Source organism: Cicer arietinum, chromosome 6 (genome assembly GCF_000331145.2).
Source record: "Cicer arietinum cultivar CDC Frontier isolate Library 1 chromosome 6, Cicar.CDCFrontier_v2.0, whole genome shotgun sequence".
Lineage (NCBI taxonomy): Eukaryota > Viridiplantae > Streptophyta > Magnoliopsida > Fabales > Fabaceae > Cicer > Cicer arietinum.
This window is the reverse complement of record NC_021165.2, coordinates 34,135,142-34,158,219: the sequence shown is the minus strand read 5'-3', so window position 1 is coordinate 34,158,219 and position 23,078 is coordinate 34,135,142. Positions and strand designations below refer to the sequence as shown.

General features: G+C 31.0%; 3 protein-coding genes across 4 annotated transcripts in view; all 3 read left to right on the top strand.

Annotated features, from left to right (window-relative positions):
* Positions 1 to 3,925, top strand: part of LOC101515039 (auxin response factor 9-like) — a 5,827-nt gene extending 1,902 nt beyond the window's left edge. The window contains exons 6-16 of the mRNA XM_073370287.1: positions 1 to 112; positions 212 to 296; positions 370 to 460; positions 587 to 751; positions 1,023 to 1,142; positions 1,212 to 1,284; positions 1,370 to 1,523; positions 1,614 to 2,048; positions 2,112 to 2,275; positions 2,514 to 2,701; positions 3,495 to 3,925. The exon at positions 1 to 112 is cut by the window's left edge and continues 5 nt beyond it. Of these exons, the coding sequence (XP_073226388.1) occupies positions 1 to 112; positions 212 to 296; positions 370 to 460; positions 587 to 751; positions 1,023 to 1,142; positions 1,212 to 1,284; positions 1,370 to 1,523; positions 1,614 to 2,048; positions 2,112 to 2,275; positions 2,514 to 2,701; positions 3,495 to 3,633 (1,726 nt within the window). The 3' untranslated portion in view covers positions 3,634 to 3,925. The remainder of the gene's footprint in view (positions 113 to 211; positions 297 to 369; positions 461 to 586; positions 752 to 1,022; positions 1,143 to 1,211; positions 1,285 to 1,369; positions 1,524 to 1,613; positions 2,049 to 2,111; positions 2,276 to 2,513; positions 2,702 to 3,494) is intronic.
* A 10,737-nt stretch (positions 3,926 to 14,662) lies between these two features.
* On the top strand, positions 14,663 to 18,523 carry LOC101515362 (uncharacterized). Of its 2 annotated transcripts, XM_004506521.4 has the most exons (6): positions 14,663 to 14,961; positions 16,244 to 16,386; positions 16,510 to 16,560; positions 17,147 to 17,368; positions 17,458 to 17,560; positions 17,853 to 18,523. In XM_004506521.4, exons 1-6 carry the CDS (start codon positions 14,876 to 14,878, stop codon positions 18,355 to 18,357), a joined length of 1,110 nt encoding a protein of 369 aa, XP_004506578.1. In that variant the 5' UTR covers positions 14,663 to 14,875; the 3' UTR covers positions 18,358 to 18,523. The 2 variants fall into 2 exon arrangements, with proteins under 2 accessions (XP_004506578.1, XP_027191794.1); XM_027335993.2 differs by lacking the exon at positions 14,663 to 14,961 and having other exon boundaries at positions 16,247 to 16,386; positions 16,488 to 16,560.
* A 1,535-nt stretch (positions 18,524 to 20,058) lies between these two features.
* Positions 20,059 to 21,869, top strand: LOC101515696 (citrate-binding protein-like). The gene is made up of 2 exons (XM_004506522.3): positions 20,059 to 20,424; positions 21,343 to 21,869. The coding sequence occupies exons 1-2, from the start codon at positions 20,158 to 20,160 to the stop codon at positions 21,724 to 21,726; spliced, it is 651 nt and encodes a 216-aa protein (XP_004506579.1). The 5' UTR covers positions 20,059 to 20,157; the 3' UTR covers positions 21,727 to 21,869.
* Positions 21,870 to 23,078: the final 1,209 nt, after the last annotated feature.

The window sequence follows — 23,078 nt, the reverse complement described above, 5'->3', positions numbered from 1 at the left end:
TCCTAGACCAACCTTTCATGCGTTCTGCAAGATCTTAACAGCCTCCGATACCAGCACTCACGGTGGCTTCTCCGTTCTCAGGAAACATGCCACAGAATGCCTTCCTCCTATGGTAATACTGTTTGTTTCATTTTAGTTTTATTGAATATTTTATCGGTTTTTACTCTCCGATTGCATGACATTATTACTGATGTTTGTAATTGTTTTTTAGGACATGTCTCAACCAACACCAACTCAAGAACTGGTTGCCAAAGATCTTCATGGGTATGAATGGCGGTTTAAACATATATTTAGAGGTAAAAAGTCTATGCTTTTACTTTTTATTCGCGTAATGATTTTTCATTGAACTTATTTCTCTATTTTGATCAGGTCAACCGCGTAGACACCTTCTCACAACTGGATGGAGTACTTTTGTGACTTCCAAACGGTTAGTCGCAGGAGATACCTTTGTGTTTTTGAGGTGAACATTCATTGCTTTCTTTGTTTCATTAACATGGTTCATAAATATTCTAGATTTCTAGTATAAACTCATATATAAATTTATCTGTTTATACAAGCACTGCTATAATGAAGATTTTATGTGTAGAGGGGAAAATGGAGAATTACGTGTTGGAGTGAGACGTCTTGCTCGTCAATCAAGTAGCATGCCATCATCTGTGATTTCTAGTCAGAGTATGCACCTAGGAGTTCTTGCAACTGCCTCCCATGCTGTTGCAACTCAGACTCTTTTCGTTGTATATTATAAGCCAAGGTAGAAAGTTTACTTGTTTAAACTTCTTAATTAAGCACTTTTCATATAAGTGCTTATGTATAAGCTATTTCTATAACAAAAGAAAAAAATAAAGTCAAGCTGTTTTTGTATGACCTATAAGTTGTTTTCATAAGCTTTCCCAAACAGTCTCAAAAGTGTTTATGCAAGTAGGCAAGCTCAAATAAGCGAATCCAAACAGATCCTAAGAGATAAAAATTGTCTTAATTAAAAATTAGTTGATGATTGTTGACACGAGCTTTTCTTTTCTTAGAACGAGTCAGTTCATCGTAAGCGTGAACAAATACTTGGCAGCTATCAGTAACAAGTTTACTGTTGGCATGAGGTTTAAGATGAGGTTCGAGGGCGACGATTCTGCGGAGTCTGAGAAAAGGTAGTAAAATTTATTGCAGTAGTTTATTCAATGACCTCCCTTTAGCTATTCTAATGCATGGTTGATCAGATTTTCTGGTACCATAGTTGGAGTAGAGGATATTTCTCCCCATTGGGCTAATTCAAAATGGCGATCACTTAAGGTATTGTCCTCTTTGACTTTGCAATTTTCGATTTTCAGCGATTGTGTGTTATTCATCTTCTTTTTCTGTGTTTGTGATTCCTCAGGTTCAATGGGATGAACCTGCATCTATTACAAGACCTGACAGGGTTTCACCGTGGGAGATAGAACCGTTTGTTTCTTCGGCTTCTACACCCTCGGTTCAACCTACAGCTGCAAAGTCTAAACGGCCTCGACCACCGAGTGAAGTTCCCGATGTTGGTGAGGAACTATTTCTAATAACTCTTTCCATTTCTTATATTTTTTAGTTATTAGTTTTATTTGACCTTCTACATGTTAATTTCAAACTAGACACAACATCAGCTGGCTCTATTTTCTGGGATGCTAGGCTGACACCGCCAGATAGAACACAACTTAGTGTTTTAGCCGAAAGCAAAACAGGCGATCGTGCTGGTATGTGGCATCATAAGCAAAATGATATTATGAGCAATACTATATCGAGGAATCATACAGAAGGAAGTTGGCTATCTTCTCCCTGTTCTAACTGTCCTTCTCATTTACTTCACGACACGACGGATGAAAGCAAGAGTGTCTCGGCTTGGCCTGTTTCACAGTCTCAAGTATCTATGCTGAACATTGACTGTGCGCTTAATCAAGTTGATAAGGACCACCAAGTTGAGACTGCTACTACAAGTTATCGATTGTTTGGAATTGATCTTATTGATCATTCTAAAAACTCGACCGCGGTAGGGAAACCATCTTCACATGCAGTAAACATAACCGCAGGTACTGCCGAAGTTAGTTCCAGCATGTGGAAAGCATCTTCACATGCAGTAAACATAACCGCAGGTACTGCCGAAGTTAGTTCCAGCATGTTGTCCAGCTCCGATACTGGCCATAAGTCTGACACCTCGAAGGAGGCTTCGCCTTCTATGGAGAGGAAGCAAGAATTGCAACAAGTAACTCCAAAGGATGGTCAAAGCAAGCAAACTTGTATTAGAAGTCGCATCAAGGTTTTGAACACAGAATACATATTTAGATAAAAGTTTATATGTTTTGTTATATAACTCTCAGGAATGAAATATAAGAAAAAATGGTATCTGGAAAGTCGATATATCTGGTCTTAATTTTTAATCAGTTACATCAACTTTTCATATACTATTTTTACTTATAACTTATTCCGGCAGGAGTAGTTCAATAAGAAAAGTTTCTGATAAATACCTTCCATTGTTTTTCAAAACCTGCGAAAAGGTTCAAATGCAGGGTGTTGCAGTTGGTCGCGCTGTAGATTTGACAATGTTTAATGGGTATGATCAACTAATCGATGAATTGGAAGAGTTGTTTGAGATAAAGGGACAGCTTCAAAACAGAAATAAGTGGAAAGTTATCTTTACTGATAATGATGGAGATAAGATGCTTGTTGGAGATGATCCATGGCCGTGAGTATAACCTTAATCAATATGAGACAACACACACATATGTTGAAAGAATTCGTAATTAGAACACTAGTTCAAAAAAATAAGGGAATTGGATAGGGAACAAAAATGAGAGTAAAAGTTATATCATAAATCAGGGATTTGAACTTTCTAAAACGAACGACTTAGGTTAAGTGTAAAGTATGTAATATCAACTATATTGATGAGTAATTCAATAGTTGGTATTACATGCATATGTATAACAAAATATAGGTGTTTAATAAACAACTAATGTTTGAGTATAAAGTAAGTAATATCAACTATTGACGAATAAATCAATGTTTGATATTACATGCATATGCATGCCAAATCATTGGTGTGTAATGAGCAACTTATGTAAGGGTATAAAGTAAGTATTCTCAACGAGTGACGAATAATCAATGATTGATATTATATGCACATGGATGAAAAATCATAGGTCTGCACCGAGTAACTTATGTTATAGTGTAAGTAAGTAATATCAACTATTAATAAATACATTAATGATTGATGTTATTATTAGATGCACATACATGGCAAATCGTAGGTGTGTTGAAATATCAACCGTTGATTTTTTCATTAATGTTTGAGACACTTTACTCTCTACTCACTTTAGAAGAGTCAATTCACAAATCAGTTAATCTTAAGTCACTTTAATCTCTACTCACTTTCAGTTTATCGAAGTCAAATCATAAATTAGTGCCAAACCGCATGCAAACTTTGTACTCATTAATTTTAACCTTCTCTATGCTGATTGGTATCCATCATTATCTTGCAGTGAATTTTGTAATGTTGTAAGAAGAATCTTCATTTGTTCAAGTGAAGATGTGAAGAAGATGAAATCGGGAAGCAAACTACCGTTCTCTTCTTCAATCGAAGAAGGGACCATAATAAGCTCTGACACAACCGAAACATGAAACCGTGACATTATTTTGTTGTCCTTCTTACCGTTTCTGTTTGTTTGTGATCACCACCAAACCGTTGATCCTTCTTGTTGATTCTATTTGTTTGTAAGAAGAAGGAAATTGCTCTTATTTTTAGCTAGGTGAGTTTTTTCCATGTTGTTATTATTTAGAATTTAGAATGTGAAACACTAGCTAATTTTAATTTTAACTTAATTTGTAGAGACACAAGGCATTAATTGTGGTTGAAAAGACCAAAAATAGATTTTACTTCAATAAATTTGTGGATATGGCAAATTTAGGGTTAGCATTGAATATTCCTATTAAGTTGGAAGAATGTTGTTTGTTTTGTTTATCAAAATTTTCCTTTTTTTAGTTAAAAGACATATTTGTGCTTAGTTTGTATTTTGTGCCGTAAAATTCTAATTTTGTTGAGTCAATGTCTATTGCTGTCAACAGTGACAACTAATTAATCATGACATTAAATTGAAGTAACTTTATTGTTCATGAATTCAGTGGTCCATTCATTGTACCAGTGAGGCAGTGATTTGGTAGACAAATGGATTTGAATATGGCAGGGTGGTGGTACCACACATAATTTACTTTTGGGCCCATACTTTCAATTGCAGTAAAATTCCATTTTACTACTTCAATGTCTAACCAAGTATAATTATATAATTTCTATTGATTCAGTTATAACATAAAAAAGTTATTATGTCTGTCTTAAAATATAAGTAAATTTTAATTAATTTATGCTATTTAATTTAATGTTACCATTTTCAAGATAGTTTTGGAGTGGGGATGTTATTTCTCTTATGTGATGTTTTTTCATTTTATTTTTTGTTTTAAAAAATGTTATCATTCTCAAGATATTTTTTAATTAATTCTAATTGTAATCTTATAAAAATAAAGTGTAGTTTGAATAAGTAACTAGATTTTTTTATTAATCAAGAAGATTAGCTATTTTTTTAAAAACTAATAATTAATTATTTTTGCTTATATTTTGAGTTTGGAAGATCTATTTTTTGTGTTGTTCCATTTCAAAGAACGAACTATATTTCCGGCTATTCTCAAATTATATAAAAATTTATAAAGTTTGGATAAATTATCATGGTAAAAAATGTGTGGTTTGCTGCCCACCAAAATTTGTACTTATCTGTAAACTCTAATGCTATGTGAATTAATAGCAGTTTAATAGAATTTATTTACTTGACATTATTTGAACAAAAATAGTAAATACTTTTTTTTTACTAAATAGGTAACTACCTATTTGTTGACAATTTGTATAAATATATACGGTCACTACGTGGATCCTACAAACTCACGTTTTTATAGCATAATTTTACAAAATTATCCTATTAATTATTGGAATAAATATATGGTTAAATATATTTATTTGTAAAACTGATATAATTTTAAGCAAAAAAGCAAAAATTTTGCTTCAGATTCATGGTCAACTTTTTCATTTTTTTTAATAAAACCAATAATCTATGATTTAATTATTAAATTGCTAAATAAACTAATACTTTTAATTAATATTTATACTAAGTGTTAGTCTTTTTGAATTCTCGTATTTCTATTAATAGAATTTGTTGACTCTTCAAATCATTTCTATTAACTTAAAAGGTATCATCATTAGTAACACTTGCGTTATCGATATAACTATCTTAGTTTCTAACTTACCATTATCAACATCTATATAATCATTCAGTTTCTAACTTGTAATTTTTATAATTGAAAATATTAATCATTTAAAATATTTTTGTATACATCAAAAAGTCTAAGATCTAATAACAATAGAATAAAACTATTGAGGTTTCGAACCTATGGAATCCATCAAATGTATGAACCGATTCCTCTCTATATTTCTTTAATCGTATCAATTTTTTTAACATATATTGTTTATTTGTTATTGATGTTCGTGTTGTCACTAATGTGAATTCATTTACTATCGTAAAATAAATAAAAAAAAATAAAATAAAAACATTACTACTCAAATTATTTACGAGAGAATTTGGTCGTTGAAAAATATTATATAAAAAGCTTATGGAATTGGACATCCATCGAATATTCATAAATTCCCTTTGATATCAATTAAGGGTATATATTATATATCATTATAACCTTAACAATCCTAATGGAGTAAGAAAAAAAAGGAAAAAAAATCTAATGGAAAAATATCTCCATGAAGCAAAAAATGTACAACATCATTTGTTTTGAGAATTAATTTGCGGAAAACCTTACCACAAAAACACAATGAAACAAAACTACGATAAAGGAAAAAAATATGCAAAATATATTTATTTATCTCCTTTATGCAGACAATCATCTTTGAGATAATGAAGACCAATCTTATGTTCTAATTGTTTAAAATTCTTACTTGACATTTACTTTGTAAAAAGAGGTATGCTAGATTATCACATAAATGAACTTCTTAAGTGCTTAAATCGCCACTCTTCAGAAGATATTAAGTGTAAAAGAACTCCAATAAAATATATTTTGTCCTTTCTCTGTTAATGTACCATTCTTTTAACTAAGCAATGCACACAATATTATATTCATAAAAAAATTGTTATAGTCATTCTTCTCGAAGACAAAATAAAATTATCTTGTATGTATTGAATTATAGATCTTAATCAAATACATTATTGACTTGCCTCTGAAACTCTAAAATTTCTACATAATTTGATGCGTTGATAATATGGTTTGTTTGACAAATCTCCATGAAATGGTTTTACATATGCACATAAAACATGTTAACAATGAAAAGAGGAAGAAGAGAGACAACCATTCTAGGGTTTCATAACATAGAATGAACCAAACTTGAGTTAATAGGGTTACAATGAGTATATATATAAAAGAATAAAAATGTCTAAAATACCCTTACTACTAATATATAATAACATTATCTAACATCTCCCCTCAAACCCACGATGCATTAACATGGAGCATCGAAAGTTTGTCAACTAAAAAACGGAAACGTTTAATGGAATGTATCTTTGTGAATAAATCAGCAATCTGTAAAGAAGAAGAGACAAATGGTAGAGTAATGGTTCCATGCTGAAGATGATGACGAGTAAAATGAAAATCAATCTCAATGTGTTTGGTGCGTTCATGAAAGACCGAGTTGTGAGCAATTTGAATAACACTCTTGTTATCGCAGTGCATCAAAGTTGGTTTAGAAAGAGAGATACACATATCAAACAAAAGCCAACACAATCAAATTATTTCAGCGGTAGTGGATGCCATAGCACGATACTCAGCTTATGTAGATGAGCGAGAGACAATGTCTTGTTTCTTACTCTTCCAAGAAATAAAAGAGTCTCTAAGAAAGATAAAAAACCATGTGGTGGACTTACGATATGTGGTGTCACCAGCCCAATCAGCATCAGAATAAGCTCGTAACTCTAATGAGGATGACGATGGAAAGAGAAGGCTTTGAAATTGAGTTCCTCAAAGATAACGAAGAATCCGAATAACTACTGCCCAATGTATTGTAGTGGGAGAGACAAAAAATTGACTAACAACATGAACTACATAAGCAATGTCAGGTCTGGTACACTAAGCTGCCAACCAAAGTAGATACAAAGTGGAATCTGGTAAAGGAACGCCATCTGAAGGAGCATATTTCACATTTAACTCAAGAGGAGCATCTGCTGCTCTAGTATCAGAAAGACGAGTCTGGTCAAGAATGTTGGCAATGTACTTGGATTGAGAAAGAAGGTAGTCTCTAGGAGAGTAGGAAACTTCAATCCCTAAGAAATAGTGAAGAGTTCCCAAGTCCTTCATCTCAAACTGTTTGGCTAGCTGCACTTTCAACTCATTGGTTCCACTAACATCATCAACCGTAATAATCATATCATCAACATATAGAGAAAGTATAATGCGACCAAAAGTGGTGGACCTTGTAAACAATGCAGAATCATGTTCACTAGAGCAGAAACCAAGAAAAGTGATCACAATAGAGAATTTCTCAAACCAAGCTCGATGAGCCTGTTTAAGACCATATATAGAGCCTTTTTTAACTTACATACTTCCTCTTGATTATGAGAAACTCCTTGTGGAGGGACCATATAGACTTCTTCATGAAGCTCACCATTTAAAAAAGCATTTTTGACATCCATTTGGGAAATATGTCATTGACGAATAGATACAACTGCAATTAGAGTACGAATAATGGTCATCTTGGCTACAGGAGCAAAAGTTTCTTCATAATCCATACCATATTGTTGAGAGAAACCCTTAGCAACTAGACATGCTTTGTAGCACTCAACTGATCCATCAGACTTAGTTTTGATCTTGTATACCCAACGAGACCCAATAGCACGTTTTCCAGGAGAAAGATGTACTAATTCCCAAGTATTGGTTTTGTGCAATGCAGATAGTTCTTCTGCCATAGTCTGTTGCCAAAGAGGATCAAGAACAACCTCTTTATAGAAAAAGGGCTCAGACAAATTGTGAATAAAGGTTAAGAAAGAAACAAACGAAGTTGAGTAAGTGGAATAGACAAAATCAGGTAACTGAGTAGACTTACGTTGACGAGAGGGGTAACGAGGAGGATCAACAACCGTATGGGGTGGTTGGACAGCCGGGGAGACAAGAGAGATGTCATCATGTGGAGTATTAGTATTTGTCCTGCAATTCTCAACATTACAATCACTAGAAGCATAATCATTAGGACCAAATGGATCAATATGGGTTAGTTCAGAACTCGTAGTAATCTGAGAATCAGAGGAAATAGAGTAAAAAGAGGTGTGCTCAAGAAAAACAACATTACGAGATACATAAAGTTTTCTTGCATGAGGATCATAACAACGATAACCCTTTTGACCATCCCCATAACCAAGAAAAACACACATGGCTGAACGAGAAGACAACTTACTGCACTCTACTTGAAGGCGAAGAACAAAACAAGTAGAACAAAAAACTTTCAAAGAATAGTAATCAGGGGTAGAAGCATACAATTTTTCAAAGGGAGACAAACCTGATATGATAGAGGATGGAATTCTATTAATAGCATGAATAACAGTAAGAACTGCTTCTCCCCAAAACTCACTAGGAACGAAAGCGGACAACAAAAGGGAACGAGCAGTCTCTATAATATGACAGTGTTTTCTTTCAGCAACTCCATTTTGCTGAGGAGTATCAGTACAAGATGTTTGGTGGAGGGTGCTATCATAAGCAAGTAATTCAGAAAATCTATTAGAAGTATATCAACCACCTAAATCACAACGAAAACACTTTATAACAGAATTATATTAAGTTTTGACCATTGCACGAAACATATGATAAATGTCAAAAAATTCAGACCGATTTTTCATAAGATAAACCCAACAATAACGAGTGTAATCATCAATAAACGAAACATAATATCTAGATCCACCTTTGGTGAGAACCGATGATGGACCCCAAACATCAAAGTGAACTAAATCAAAGGGCGCATATGAAACATAAACACTTTTACTAAACGGTAAAGCTGGAAGTTTAACAAGTTTACAACCACAACAATCTGAGATATCATAGGTTTGTAACTTTCCTAAGGCTCCAGTAGAAGCCAAATATTTTAATCTAGAAGCAGAAACATGTCCAAGGCAAGAATGCCATAAATAAAAACTAGAAGATAAGGAATTCAAGCGAAAATTAGATAATAAGTCAGCAGTAGTTGTTGAGGCTGCAATATCTGGGAGTCGCAGGTCATCCAAAACATAAAGTCCCCCCTGTCTATGACCTGTCCCAATCAGCCTCCCGAAATGTGGATCCTGCACACAACAAGAAGTGGAAGAAAACATAACCGAATAACCGATATCACATATTTGACTAATAGAAGCAAGACTCAAAGTAAGATTAGAAATATAATAAAGATCAGAAAGAGACATGTTAAGTGTGGAGATAGAACCAACACCTGCTAGTGGCATAGGAGTGCCATCAGCAGTCATAACCGACACAGATGAGACAGGTTTCACAGACACAAAAGATTTATCATCTTATGTCATATGATGAGATGTTCCCGAATCAAGAATCCATATGGAAGGAGATATACCTGACATACCAGAGGAGTTCAAACCTTTAGAATAGGTGGCAGACATGGCATGTGATTGAGTGGCAAGAAGTTTTTTAAGCTTTTCTGCAATATCAGATATTTGGGAAGCAGTCTCAGATGAGTATACAAAACCAGAACTAGAGCCAATGGTAGGAGGAGCAGAAGCAACAACATTGGACGATGACCCCCTAAAATTCTTCTTATGTTCTCTCCCCAATTTCGGACAATGTGCTTTCCAATGTGCTTGAAGAGAATCATCCTTAGCACCAGCCATAACAAATAATGACAGGAAAATACGACAAACACAATCACTGAGACAAAATAAATTAGGGATAATCTGGTGTTGTGCGAGCATGATTTCTCCCCCTCTAGATGTCGTTTCGCCGATCCGACCATTGAAGACGAAGAACTGAATGTTGCGAACCTGCTGTCCAAAAATTAGCCCGATCCAACGGTTAACGAATGCGCAATCAATGTTTTTGTGAGACTGATTTAACAAAATCAGAAATAAGGTTACTCTTCTCTTTTCTCTTTTGGTGGCTGCCTTTCCTATCAAAATATTCTCTCTCTTATTTATAGTAGATCCCAAAATTAATCAAAGCTCTTTGATACGATGTTAACAATGAAAAGAGGAAGAAGAGAGACAACCACTCTAGGGTTTCATAACATAGAATGAACCAAACTTAAGTTAATAGGGTTACAATAACAAAATCAGAAATAAGGTTACTCTTCTCTTTTCTCTTTTGGTGGCTGCCTTTCCTATCAAAATATTCTCTCTCTTATTTATAGTAGATCCCAAAATTAATCAAAGCTCTTTGATACGATGTTAACAATGAAAAGAGGAAGAAGAGAGACAACCACTCTAGGGTTTCATAACATAGAATGAACCAAACTTGAGTTAATAGGGTTACAATAAGTATATATATAAAAGAATAGAAATGTCTAAAATACTCTTACTACTAATATATAATAACATTATCTAACAAAACATATATCCTCAAAGTATATGCTTCACTCTTATCCAATACCTTTGTGTATGTGAAGAATTATATGTTTATAATAAAATAATAGAAAATGAGTTATCAAGACATGTATAATTAGAGAGATACATTAGTGTCTGATTGCATAAATATATGGTACTTCAAGACCACATAGTTCTTTATCCTTTTGTCGAGCTCTAAAATAATTTTTTTCACAACTAATGACTTTCCAACTATTAATTTGCACAACAAATGTAGTTTATCTATATAGAACTATTTTAGCATATTTGATATATTAGCTTTACAATTCACAAAATGACATTATTTAAGAATTCAACTTTGAGAAGCTCCTCAAGAATTTTGATAATATTTATGTCATCAATATAAATAATAATTATAAACAAATGTTGTCTTTTATACCATCCATTTAGTAAATATTCATTGAGATAATTATACCACATATGTCTATTCCTTAAGGAAACTTATTCGATATATTTAACTAATATTTGACAACTTATAAAAGAAAACTAATATTTTTTTAGAAGTCTGAATTGTATGTCTCAGAATAATTAATTCTCTCATGGAGTTTTGTATAATTAATTATAACTAAGAATTGTGTATCATAAAGCTTACAATTTGTCAATGAAAGTTGGTTCAGTTCGTAAGGTGTTGTCTAGTACTCAACAAATGTGTGGGTTCAACGTGTTAAGAACGACATTGAATTAAGTATATGTTAACAAGATTTGATTTAATTGAATAACTTTTGAATTAATTAAATATTAATCGTATTAAATATGATTTAATATATTAACATATTTATAATTTATTGAATTAAATATGATTTGATTAAATAAATGAGGTTTGACGATTACTTTAATTAAAGATCATTCAATTTAATTAATCTTTTGTATTTAATTAAAAGAGTTTAATTAAATATAATCATACGGGACTTATTTTTGTGTAGGACCCAAAATACAAATTTTAGGGTTTTAGTAGTTCATTCTCTATAATTTCTTGTACCGTAGGGACTCCTCCTTTAACCACATTTTATCTATCTACTAGACAGAACCAAGACCTTATTTAAAGTATTCAAGTTGAGTTCCACTCGGATCAACTATGGATGATAATAGATATTAGAGTTTGATACTATAGTATCCGTCCTCATATCCACAATTTACAAAAAATACTCGTGTATATTTCTCCTTAGGTATCAACTTTAATACTCTTACCCTTTAGGTACTTTAGTGTCCATACTCATATTCATTACTCACACTTTAATTAAAATAGATTGATAAATAATCACTATTGTTCTGATTAAGTTTAAATTTTTTCCAAATATCTTAAATCTAAATCATAAAGTATTACAAATCAAAATAGTTTCTAACTCAAAACATATCAAATGATCCCACATTACTACAATAAACATCCAAACATCTAAAATAATATTTTATAAAGCTTTTTTTTTTTACTTTAAACTAATCATAAAGAAATTAAAAATTAAGTATTTAACAACAGAACATTAAAACAAATGATAATATGGTAATTACCAAAATTAGAAAATTCATATAAGTAAACATGTTTAATTGAGGGACAAATGTCATACTTGGCATAATATGAAGCTTAAAATATTTTATATATATATATATATATATATATATAAAAGTGCAGGTGCGAGACGGGGTACTATAATACCCACACTCTAATTTTGTAAGTAATTGTTTGTCTTCATACTTATATCCGTTATGTGGGTTTTACCCTACTCATTGTTGATCTTTTTTGTGAGTACCCACTAAGTCTGGATCTAATTGTCATCCCTAGGATCAATATAATGTTAGTATTTATAAATTATTTTCTCATACTTTTCTTACAACAAAGGATGAAGCTACTTGTGTATGGCTACCTTTTTTTTATATTTTTAATTAGTTGATATATTTTTTATATTTAATTACTTCAATAATATATACTTCTTTAGGTCATTATTATAAATAAATAAAACTACTTTTATGAGTTTTAAGAAATATAGTAAAATAAAATTAATTTTATAGATTTCATATATAACACAAGTTAAATTGACTAAATTATCCATTTTTAATATCAAACACTTAACTATCAACTTAAATATTTTAAATTAAATGAAGGGTGTATTGAGAGATAATAGCATTAAATGAAGTAAAAATATTCTTATAATGGTGACCAAATTTTAAGATTTTTTTTTTTGCTTATAATAGTTACTAGATAAAGTACTTAGTTATATCAAATATGTTTTATTTGTAAAAAGTTAGCGGAATCAAGATTTTCAAAAAAATTATCACTTGATTGTTAAATTTATCGGTCTTGTTTTGACACTCCTAGGCTACCGCAACTAAAGAGAGAATTTTATCAACAATAAAAATTGTCAAGACAAAATTCATAAATATAATTAACAATTAATATTTTGCAATTAATTATTTACATTCAAAAAGACATTGCTAGTCTATTAGCACAACATCAATTATGGACAAATTTGAGTATTTAAAACTTCGTTTAACTCAATTTTTTTAAATAACTATTATAAGTTTTTAATTCCTATACGTTACTTTTTTTTGGTTACGTGAGAAAAAAAAACTAAAATAGCAAAAAGAAATTATGTCCTAATAAAGGACATGCCTAGTGGATCAACTAGCAGCATTGATGAGAGACAAGACAATTGTTCATGCATTAACACATGAATTCTATTGTGATTAGCTCCTAATATAGTCAAAATATTCGCATAATAATTTTCCTATCTTAATATATGTTGGATAGAAATATCCAAATCTTTACTCATAACTTTGGATTAGCTCCAAGAAGTTAGTATAATGACGAATCTTTGATGTTTCCTTCATCAGAAGTTGAACAAGATGAAATAAATTAGTAAAACACAAAATTTTCTTGAAATCTGCTTCCTAATAAAAAGTAACTCCTATTAATAAAGCTTGAATATTTGAATGTAAAATATTGGATAGGCCCACACTACCATAAAAATCAAACTGAAATTGACCATAAAAGTTGTGCACAAGACCGCCATAACCTATTTGTCTCAGATTTGTTAATGCACTACCATCCCTATTTAGGACCAAAGTATCAATATCACCATATTGCCGAAAAACACTTGTGAATTTCTTTGTTTAATAATTAATAGGCTTAATTGTAATTTTAGTCTATCTATTTTTTCTAATTTACGAAATTGATCCCTTTATTTTAAAAGTCGACAGTTTTAGCCTTCTGATTTTTTAACTAAAAAATAATGGCATGAGATATTTTAAATAACGTGATATATGATACGATAATGTAAAATGATTAACACTCATGAAATTTGAATAAAACGAAATAAAAACTTAAGTTTCAACTTCATAAAATTTTCATATTTTTAATTTAATCAATGATATATGAATAATTAATGCATCTAGATTGTTCTATGTAATAATATTGTATCTCATGTCACTAAAAATATGTGATATTCGTATTTTTTTAGTTCAAAAATCTAATGAAGGGACCAAAACAGTAGACTTTTAAAATAGGGAGACCATTTCCGTGAATTGCTAATAATAGAAGGACTAAAACTACAATTAAACCTAATTAATACATTAATATTAAAAGTCTAATTTATTTTCTTTTTTCCAAGTTTTCTCATAAAGTTTATCTTAGTTTCAACAAAGAATATGGGAAGAGTATGTCTCAAAGAACAAAGAGAAAGTATGGAAAAAAAGGAAGACACACGATCAGTGTAAACAAATTTTATAATGCACAATAATAATTATAAAATAATTAATAGTCATTAAATAATTACATAATATTTGATGTTAGTGTAAAATGATTAATGGTCATTAAGCTCATAAAGAATTTAAGGGGAATAATTAAAAAAGCAAAGGGGTGCATGAATAAATATTTGTGGTGCAAATATCAATCAACTGAGGAGATTTGTAATAATGGATCTGGGTCACCAATCACAAAACCCAACAAAAAAACCCAATCTTTCACCGCTTCACTTTCTTCTTTCCTCGTTTGTGTTCCCATTCTTCCAATTCCAGAATATTTGAGATGCTTCTCGAATCATTCACAAGCTGAATATATACCTGAATCCAACTCTTCCCATTCTAAAAATTCTCTTTCAAAATCTCATAGTTTTATTTGTTGCTGATTCACAAAAAACATTTAAAGAAAACGAAAACTGTTATTCATTTTTTATCTTGTGTTTTTTTGTGTGTGAATTAGTAAAATGGCGAAAGAAGGACCTAATTGGGATGGATTGCTCAAATGGAGTATTGCTAACTCTGATGGTACTCGTCCCACGCGTAATTTAAGGTACAATTCAATTTTATTTTATTTCCACTTTTGCCCCTTTTATTTTGTAACTAAACGTGATTTTCCTCTTAACACTTTCAGTGTTTGCCGTTGAGCTAGACACTTTTGCCCCTTTTTTGTTTACCATTTTTTTTGTTGAAAGTTAAGTTACTCGTGATATTGATTTAGGATAATACAACATGTCTAATTTTTTTTCTTAGTTTTAGTTGCAGAAAAATGCATACCCAAAATTCAAAATCATGTTTTTTTTTTTTAATTGAAAAAAATTGTTTTGATTTAGTTACATGTTTGTGATTCTGTAGTTAGCTTGCTTAAAATTTTTGTTTTTTGTGGTTGTTTTAGCAACTTGCAAAAACCTATACCTTTATGTTAGAATTTTTTATTTTTTTATTTTTGTAGTGCTAAGGGATTGGTGTTGAATAATAATATGACTTAGGACTAGGGACTGATTTTGTAATTTAATGATTCTGTAGTACTGTGTTATATGTGGAATTTTAGTCTTTGTTTTGGAGTTGGGGTGGAAAGAAAGAGTTTACTGATATTTGAGATGGAGTAACCGATAAAGAATGGAATATTTGATGGAAGAGTGGGGAATCATTTTGAGGGTCTGTGTAGAAAAGCAAGGAGGGATGATAAACTCTCACCTTGTTTGATTGTCAACAACTTTCAATCAGGAATAAAGGATTAGAATTGAGGGTTTAAGAGGCTTTTAAAAAATTCCTAAACTTATCTATGTTTTATGGAAATGCTCTGAAAAAAGGAAATGAAAAGGTATATCATAATAATAAATGCATCTAGTAATTTACATAAGGGCTTATATTTAGGGACAATTTATTTTAATGGGTGCTTGCTTACAATTAAGGGGCGGCGGGAGTATAATTTAGTAAAGATGTAATATGAGCAAACTGATCTCAAATCGACGATGGTGATCAAATAATGCGTGTAAATGTGTGATTTTTTAAATGTAGGGACCCCTGGTCCCTAAAATTCCCCTCCCAAACAAACCCTTATTGTATTTTTTTTTGTATACTACAACGTGGTTCTTGAAGTTTATAATGAGTTGGGAGGCTTATTCAGTGCTCTAGGGTCTTATTTTGATATTTCTATTAGTTTGTAGATACAAGTAAAATGGTTTCTATTTTTTTGTAGTTGTAGTTTAGTAAATGTACACCCTAATATGAGTATCGTAGTCGAATATGAATGATATGGCTGAACATCTGAAACTAATATTGAGTGGACTAGCACTAGTGTCTGACTTTGATATTTTTTATGATTCTGGTAGTGAGGAGGATCGGAGATGGTTCATGGAAGCGATGCAAGCACAAACCGTTGATGTTGTAAAACGTATGAAAGAGATCACACTTGTAATGCAGACTCCTCAGCAAGAATTGGAAGAACAAGGGGTTACCCCTACAGATATTGAAGGTATTGGATACTATGAGATTGAAGACTAACGTAACAAAAAAATAAAGTGCATTTTATTATAATAAGTATTTTTTCATAAATCCTATACTTACTTGGGGCAGGTGTCTGACATGAATTTTTCAGATATGTTGGATGAGCTGCAAGAGCATGTTGAATCGATTGATATGGCCAATGGTGAGTTTTTAGAATGGCTTTGACCTTGATTTTGTTGAAGAGTATTCGGACACTAATTATATTATTGGAGTACTTGTTTTATCTGGCTTATATTTGTTTGTAGTTGTTTCCAATGGGGGATTCCTATAAATTTGGAGATCATAATTTAATATATTATGTAGTTTTTTGTAGCTGCCTCCATGCATTCACTATTTGATGAAGTGCGTTTCTTCAAATATAGGCAATGAAGAATTGGTGTTTTAGAGTAGTTTGTTTTGAATTGTTATTATTTCGGACAAATCGATATATTAGGTTTCATTAGTTTTGGCTTCAATTATCAAGACTTGAGATGGTTTTCTTTGTAATGCTTTTGCTGAAAATTGTTGATTTATACTTTTCCTCAATCGTTTAATTATTCTTGTTCGCATGTTTTACCATTTGATCACAGAAATGGTTGGCACTGCTGAAATACAATTTTGCTATCACTATTCTGTACATTTTTCCTTTATAATCGGATTTAATTCCTGTGGCCGTTAATGAATTTATGTTTTCCTTAATTCAACAACTATATGTCTCACCAATTTCTTGTTATTAACCTATTCTCCAGATCTCCACTCAATAGGTGGGTTGGTTCCTCTCCTTGGTTATCTCAAGAACTCTCATGCCAATATTCGAGCAAAGGCGGCTGATGTTGTAACCACAATCGTCCAAAACAATCCTCGAAGTCAGCAACTTGTCATGGAAGCAAATGGCTTCGAACCTCTTGTTTCAAATTTCAGTTCAGATCCTGATGTTAATGTTCGAGCTAAAGCATTGGGTGCTTTATCTTGTATGTACCAATTTATTTTGTAATAATATTTTTTTTCTTCTAAAGTTGGTATGGTATTAATATTTTTTGTACTTTGGGGAACTTGACAGCCCTAATTCGACACAATAAGCCCGGAATCACTGCATTTCGTCTAGCAAATGGTTATGCGGCCTTAAAAGATGCACTGACCTCTGAAAATGTGAGATTTCAAAGGTAACTAAATGCTTGTTTACTTCACATGTTTCTTCATACCATTTCTTTTGATGAAATAAACACTATTGAAGACATGATGGAAGGTTTTGAAAGTACATTTTAATAATGGATTGAATATTTCTGAATTTTTTTTAAAAATGTCAATATTGTTTTCAGTATTTATGGAAATCATTCTCTGTAGTTAGATTCCATATTCTCTCAATCACAATTAAAAAGAAAAATTTAGAATTAAATGTCATTCCAGCTACAAACATACGAAGTAAAACTCATTCCCAATTTTACATTCTTTCAGGAAGGCTCTCAACTTGATCCATTACTTATTGCATGAGAACAGTTCAGACTGTAACATCGTGAAAGAGCTAGGGTTCCCTCGTATATTGATGCATCTTGCCTCTAGTGAAGATGCAGATGTTCGTGAAGCTGCCCTTAAAGACCTTCTCGAGCTTGCTCGCGATACAAAAGATGGCTCAAATTGCTCTGCAGAAGATAACGAGAAGATGAAGCAACTTCTTCAAGACCGAATAGAAGGCATCAGTTTAATGTCAGCTGACGAACTTGAAGCATCTAGGGAGGAAAGACTGCTTGTGGACTCTCTTTGGAGTACATGCTTTGACGAGCCGTCTTCGCTTCGAGAGAAAGGTCTTCTTGTTCTTCCTGGAGAAGATGCACCTCCTCCTGATGTTGCTAGCAAACACTTTGAGCCTCCTCTTAGAGCCAATGCTAGTAACTCTAATTCCAAGAAAGATTCCAACAATGAAAAGAAAGAGGCCCCTTTACTTTTAGGGCCAGGGCCTTAAGCTGGAGAGACCAATCAATGAAGTTAATTCAAGTAGAGAAGGAAATGCTACAGATAACACAAGATGAATCATAAATGTTTCTAGCATGTTACTTTATTATCTTGTGTTTTAACTAGATTGTTATTATCAGTTTATAGTGCAATAGTTAATTATTTCTTTCACCCTATATGCTTATTGTGCTAGTTTTATTTCTTTCTCAACCTCATAGTCATAGATTGGTATTCAATTGTATTTTTGGGGTGATCTCTCTTTGGTATGTTGCAATGTATTTAGCCTTCCATGGATATAAGTTGGTTACTTTTTGCTTCTAAATGGGGATGTTACAAATACTTTTTGAACATTGGAAGATCTATTGGAGGGTGTAAAACAGAAAGTAACTCAAGGTTTATTTTCTCGAATTAGTTTTCTAATCCCCTTGGGTGTATATTGTGATTAGAACCGATCAATATATTGGGTTGAAGTACATTTGTACTCAACAAACCCCCAACATTGTGCAAGTATTTCTAGAATATACAGACAAATAAAAATGTTTCTTAATGTGGTTTCAATCTCTGATAGTGTTATTGTAGTAAAGTCAATGTAAATTCTCAATCTCTGTTTTTCCTATCTTGAACTGAACCACTGTTATCTTATCTTAAATTTTTTTCTTTTATTAAAAAAATATTTTCTTGTGTAATTTAAATTTGAGAATCTAAAAAGTGAGATTTTTTACTAAAAATTTATTTATATTTATTTTTTTGTTAGAATGATCCATTACTTAAATTTGCTTTTTTTGAGTTCACAGAAAAGATGTTAAATAATACGATAAATTCAACTCACACATAACTGAGACATCCAACAATATCGAAATTTGCATTTGTCAATTGTGCTAAAATTTAAATTACGTTTGCTTTTTATTCCTATAAATAAAAAGTTAAGTTTGCATTTGAAAAAAAAAAAAAAACTAATTGAAGAACAATTTGATGTTACATTTGTTCTTGTTTTTCCTCCCATTATTAATTGGGCTTTGCGTGGACTGTTTCCTTGTCTTGAATAGTTACCGTTCCCCAACTTTTGAATTTGCTTAAATAATTGGTAGAAAAATGAGTACGTTCCTTTCTCGTACATACTCATACATTAATTATAGGTGTTAAATAAATTTTAGTTGTCATTATTTTGTTTTTATACAAAAATTTATTAATTTATTAATTTCTCAATTTAATTTTTTATTTTTGGTTCATGATACCTCACTGGTGAATTAAAAGTAAGATGAGTCCAAAACTATGATCAATAATCCAAGGTGCGATGAGTTTTAACGTGGAGATTTTTATACTGGTCTACAGATAGACCAATCATTTAAAATTACAAAAAAAAAAAAAATGATAGTTTAAGTAATAACTCATTATCCTGGATAAGACGGTAATTCGATCATGGTCAATTTTATACTGTATATTTTAACCATAACTATATATATATTTAACTTAATCATAAAAATAAAAGTAACATTAATATCTATTTTTAATAGACGATATTTATAATTATTAAAATTTTAAATATTTTTCTACTGATTTATGGTTGATGTTATTTATATTAGAATTTATCATATATACTATAATTTTTTTTATAACATTTTTGATATATTAATTCATAGTGGACTTGATCCATATTAAAATATATCATAATTACTATAAAAAATATATTATTCAATGTCTACTTCTTTCCGAGGACTATAAATGTGCCATTTATACTACTCTCCAAATAGCTCACAACATTCTATAGAAGCAATCAATTGGTAGTTGAGAAATTAAGAAGAAAAAAAAAATGAGTAGCACTTACATTTTTGTGATTCTATCTTTGTTTTTTTTAGTTTGTACTCACATTGTGGTAGTATGTGGTGAAGATCCTACTTATGGTTTTACCTCTGTCCCATTGACTGAAGCAAATTTTGAGGTGCAGAAGCCTTACAACATACCTCTAAAGCAAAGGTATAGCTACATTGATGGTGTTCATCGATTTTGGGTTTATGCTAATGATAAGCCTTACTCTCCTAGTAGCCCTACTCAGCCACGCACAGAAATTCGCATTAAGGTATTGTTCATAGATAATCCCCTAATTTATAGCAAATGCTAACATGCCTTAGTATATCTTTAGTGGGTGATATAGGTACATCTTTAAGTATATTTTGAACTTCGAAATATACCTTAATTATGATGAACCCTTAAAATCTAACTCATCTAAACTTTATTTAATAAAAAAGGACAAATATGAGAGCTGACACACAGACATTTTTAAAGAATTCAAAGTAAAAATTTTATTTTTAAAAATTATTTTTTCCAAACAATACTTATTTATATATATATATATATATATATATATATTGAATATATCAAATGAAATGGTTAAATCTTGACCATACAATTAATATTGATAATTATGATTAAAACTTATTTAAATAGTTCATGATCATTTAAAAAAATCACATGATTTTTTCTTCTATATATAAACAAAACTGAAATTTAATTGTGGAAGCAACATATAGACACTTGAGTTTTATCAAAAGTGTAATGTCATAACAATTTTACTTTATATCCCCACAATTATACTCTTACCTATGTCAATTAATAAAAAATTCAAATTTATCTCTGACTTTCAATTATATGATTCCAAATGTATTTTAAAAAATTTAAATTAATTTTTGTTTTAAAACACATTTTTTCTTCCAAAAAATTCAATTTAAGTTTTTCTAAGCATAAATTTATTTCCAAAATAGATAACGTAACTTATTAATAAAGAAATACTAAAAGATATTTATACATGTGGTTCATCAAACTGGAAAAACTAAGTTAACTCTATTAATTTATTAAAATTAATTTGTCTATAGAAATAAACTAACTAAACCTAACCAATGAAACAACTAACTAATTAACCAAATTTAATCAACTAACTAATCTCCAAACTACTAACAAAATTATCTTATCTCTTAACATATTCTCATTGTATATGCAGGGGCTTGACTACCACTCAGGGGTATGGCAATTTGAAGGTTATGGCTATGTGCCAAAGGGAACATCAGGTGCTACAATAGCACAAATCCATGGTGCATCAGAAGGTGCTACAACTTTAATACTAAGAATATACAATGGAGATATGAGGTATTACAACACATATTTGGTGGCTGAAAATCTTTATAATAAATGGTTCAGACTTAATATCATACATGATGTGGATGGTGGAATAGTTACTGTGTTCATTAATGGAGTTAAGAAATTTCAAACAAAGGATCATGGGCCAGGTGATTTGTATTTCAAGTTTGGGGTTTATGCTGCACCTGATGATATAAGTAATTACATGGAATCAAGATGGAGATATATTAAAATATATAAAAAATGATCACTTCTCAACTATTTTCAATATACTTTATTTGTCTGTATATTTGTTTTATTGTATAAATGTAAGATGGTTTGGTATGATAATTAAACTTTCTTGTAGTACTACTTTGACTTTTTTTAAACAAAATATAAATCCAAGAGAAAATATCTCACTAATAAATGTTAACAATGTGATGTCTCACCCGTTCTTGTAGATTATTTCTATAACAACCATAGTTTACGTAAGCACAATATGCAACATAGTTGTAATTTCTAAATTCACAACGAAACAACTCAGGGAAGTAGTAGAGTTGTCCCTAAATATAGCTTCACAAGCAATAGAACTAGGATAGCCAGAAGCAACTTGTATTATATTTAATCTAATAATGTTTGAGAGGATGGATTTAAATTGATCACTTAATGATGATACTTGAGAATTTGGTCCCCTTAATGATGGCAAATCTAATAATTGCTACTATCATTTAATTGATCACTTAATGATGATCATTTCAAATTTCGGGTCAGATTTCAGACTCTAGCCATTATTTGGTCCAAAAAATACGAATTTCGATCGATTTTGTCAAATTGACCCAAAAATCAACCGAAAAGTCCAAATAAAATCAAGGATGAGAAGACTCTTGTAGAATTCTTCTTTGTTATTTTAATACTTAAAAGAATTCTCGTCGATTTATCATAAATAACAATAATGATAATTTTTTAAAGAAGTTTTGTAACGGAAGAAAATCAATCTTGATAATTAGCAATCATTGCAAATTTTGTTTCCAAAAGTTCTATAACCTAATTTACTGCTATAAATAAGAGCAGTAAATATCAATTGAGTAGTAAATATCAATTTACTCTGAAATGAGGAGGAAAAGAGTTAGAAAATATCAATTGATTTTGTATGTTTGAATATGTCTATGGAAAAACCATTGGTTAAAGGCACTATTAGTTATGTGTTGCGTCGTTCTTATATAACCTTCTATTGGAACTAAATTTGTAACACCCCGTTTTTCAAAGCAAGGGTGTATTTTTTTTTCAAAAGTAAATAAACTAAAACAGAGAAATAGATAAAGAAATGCCTTTGGATAAATAATTGAGTCATTAAAATTCACAAGCAGCGGGAAAAGTTTCTCAAATACATACATCCAAAGTATCTAAACAACAACCAGAAGATACAAGGAACCCGTTCAACTAAGGTGTCATACTGACAATAATAGTAACAATACAGTCTTCCGGTTTAAAATAAACGCAACCCCAAAAGAAAGACATCTGTTCCCTCTGTGACAACCTAGTCTGATCATTTTACAAAACAACTAAACACCCTGACTGATCTCCACGCGCCCCGTGAGATCCTCCTAACGTAGCTGCAGT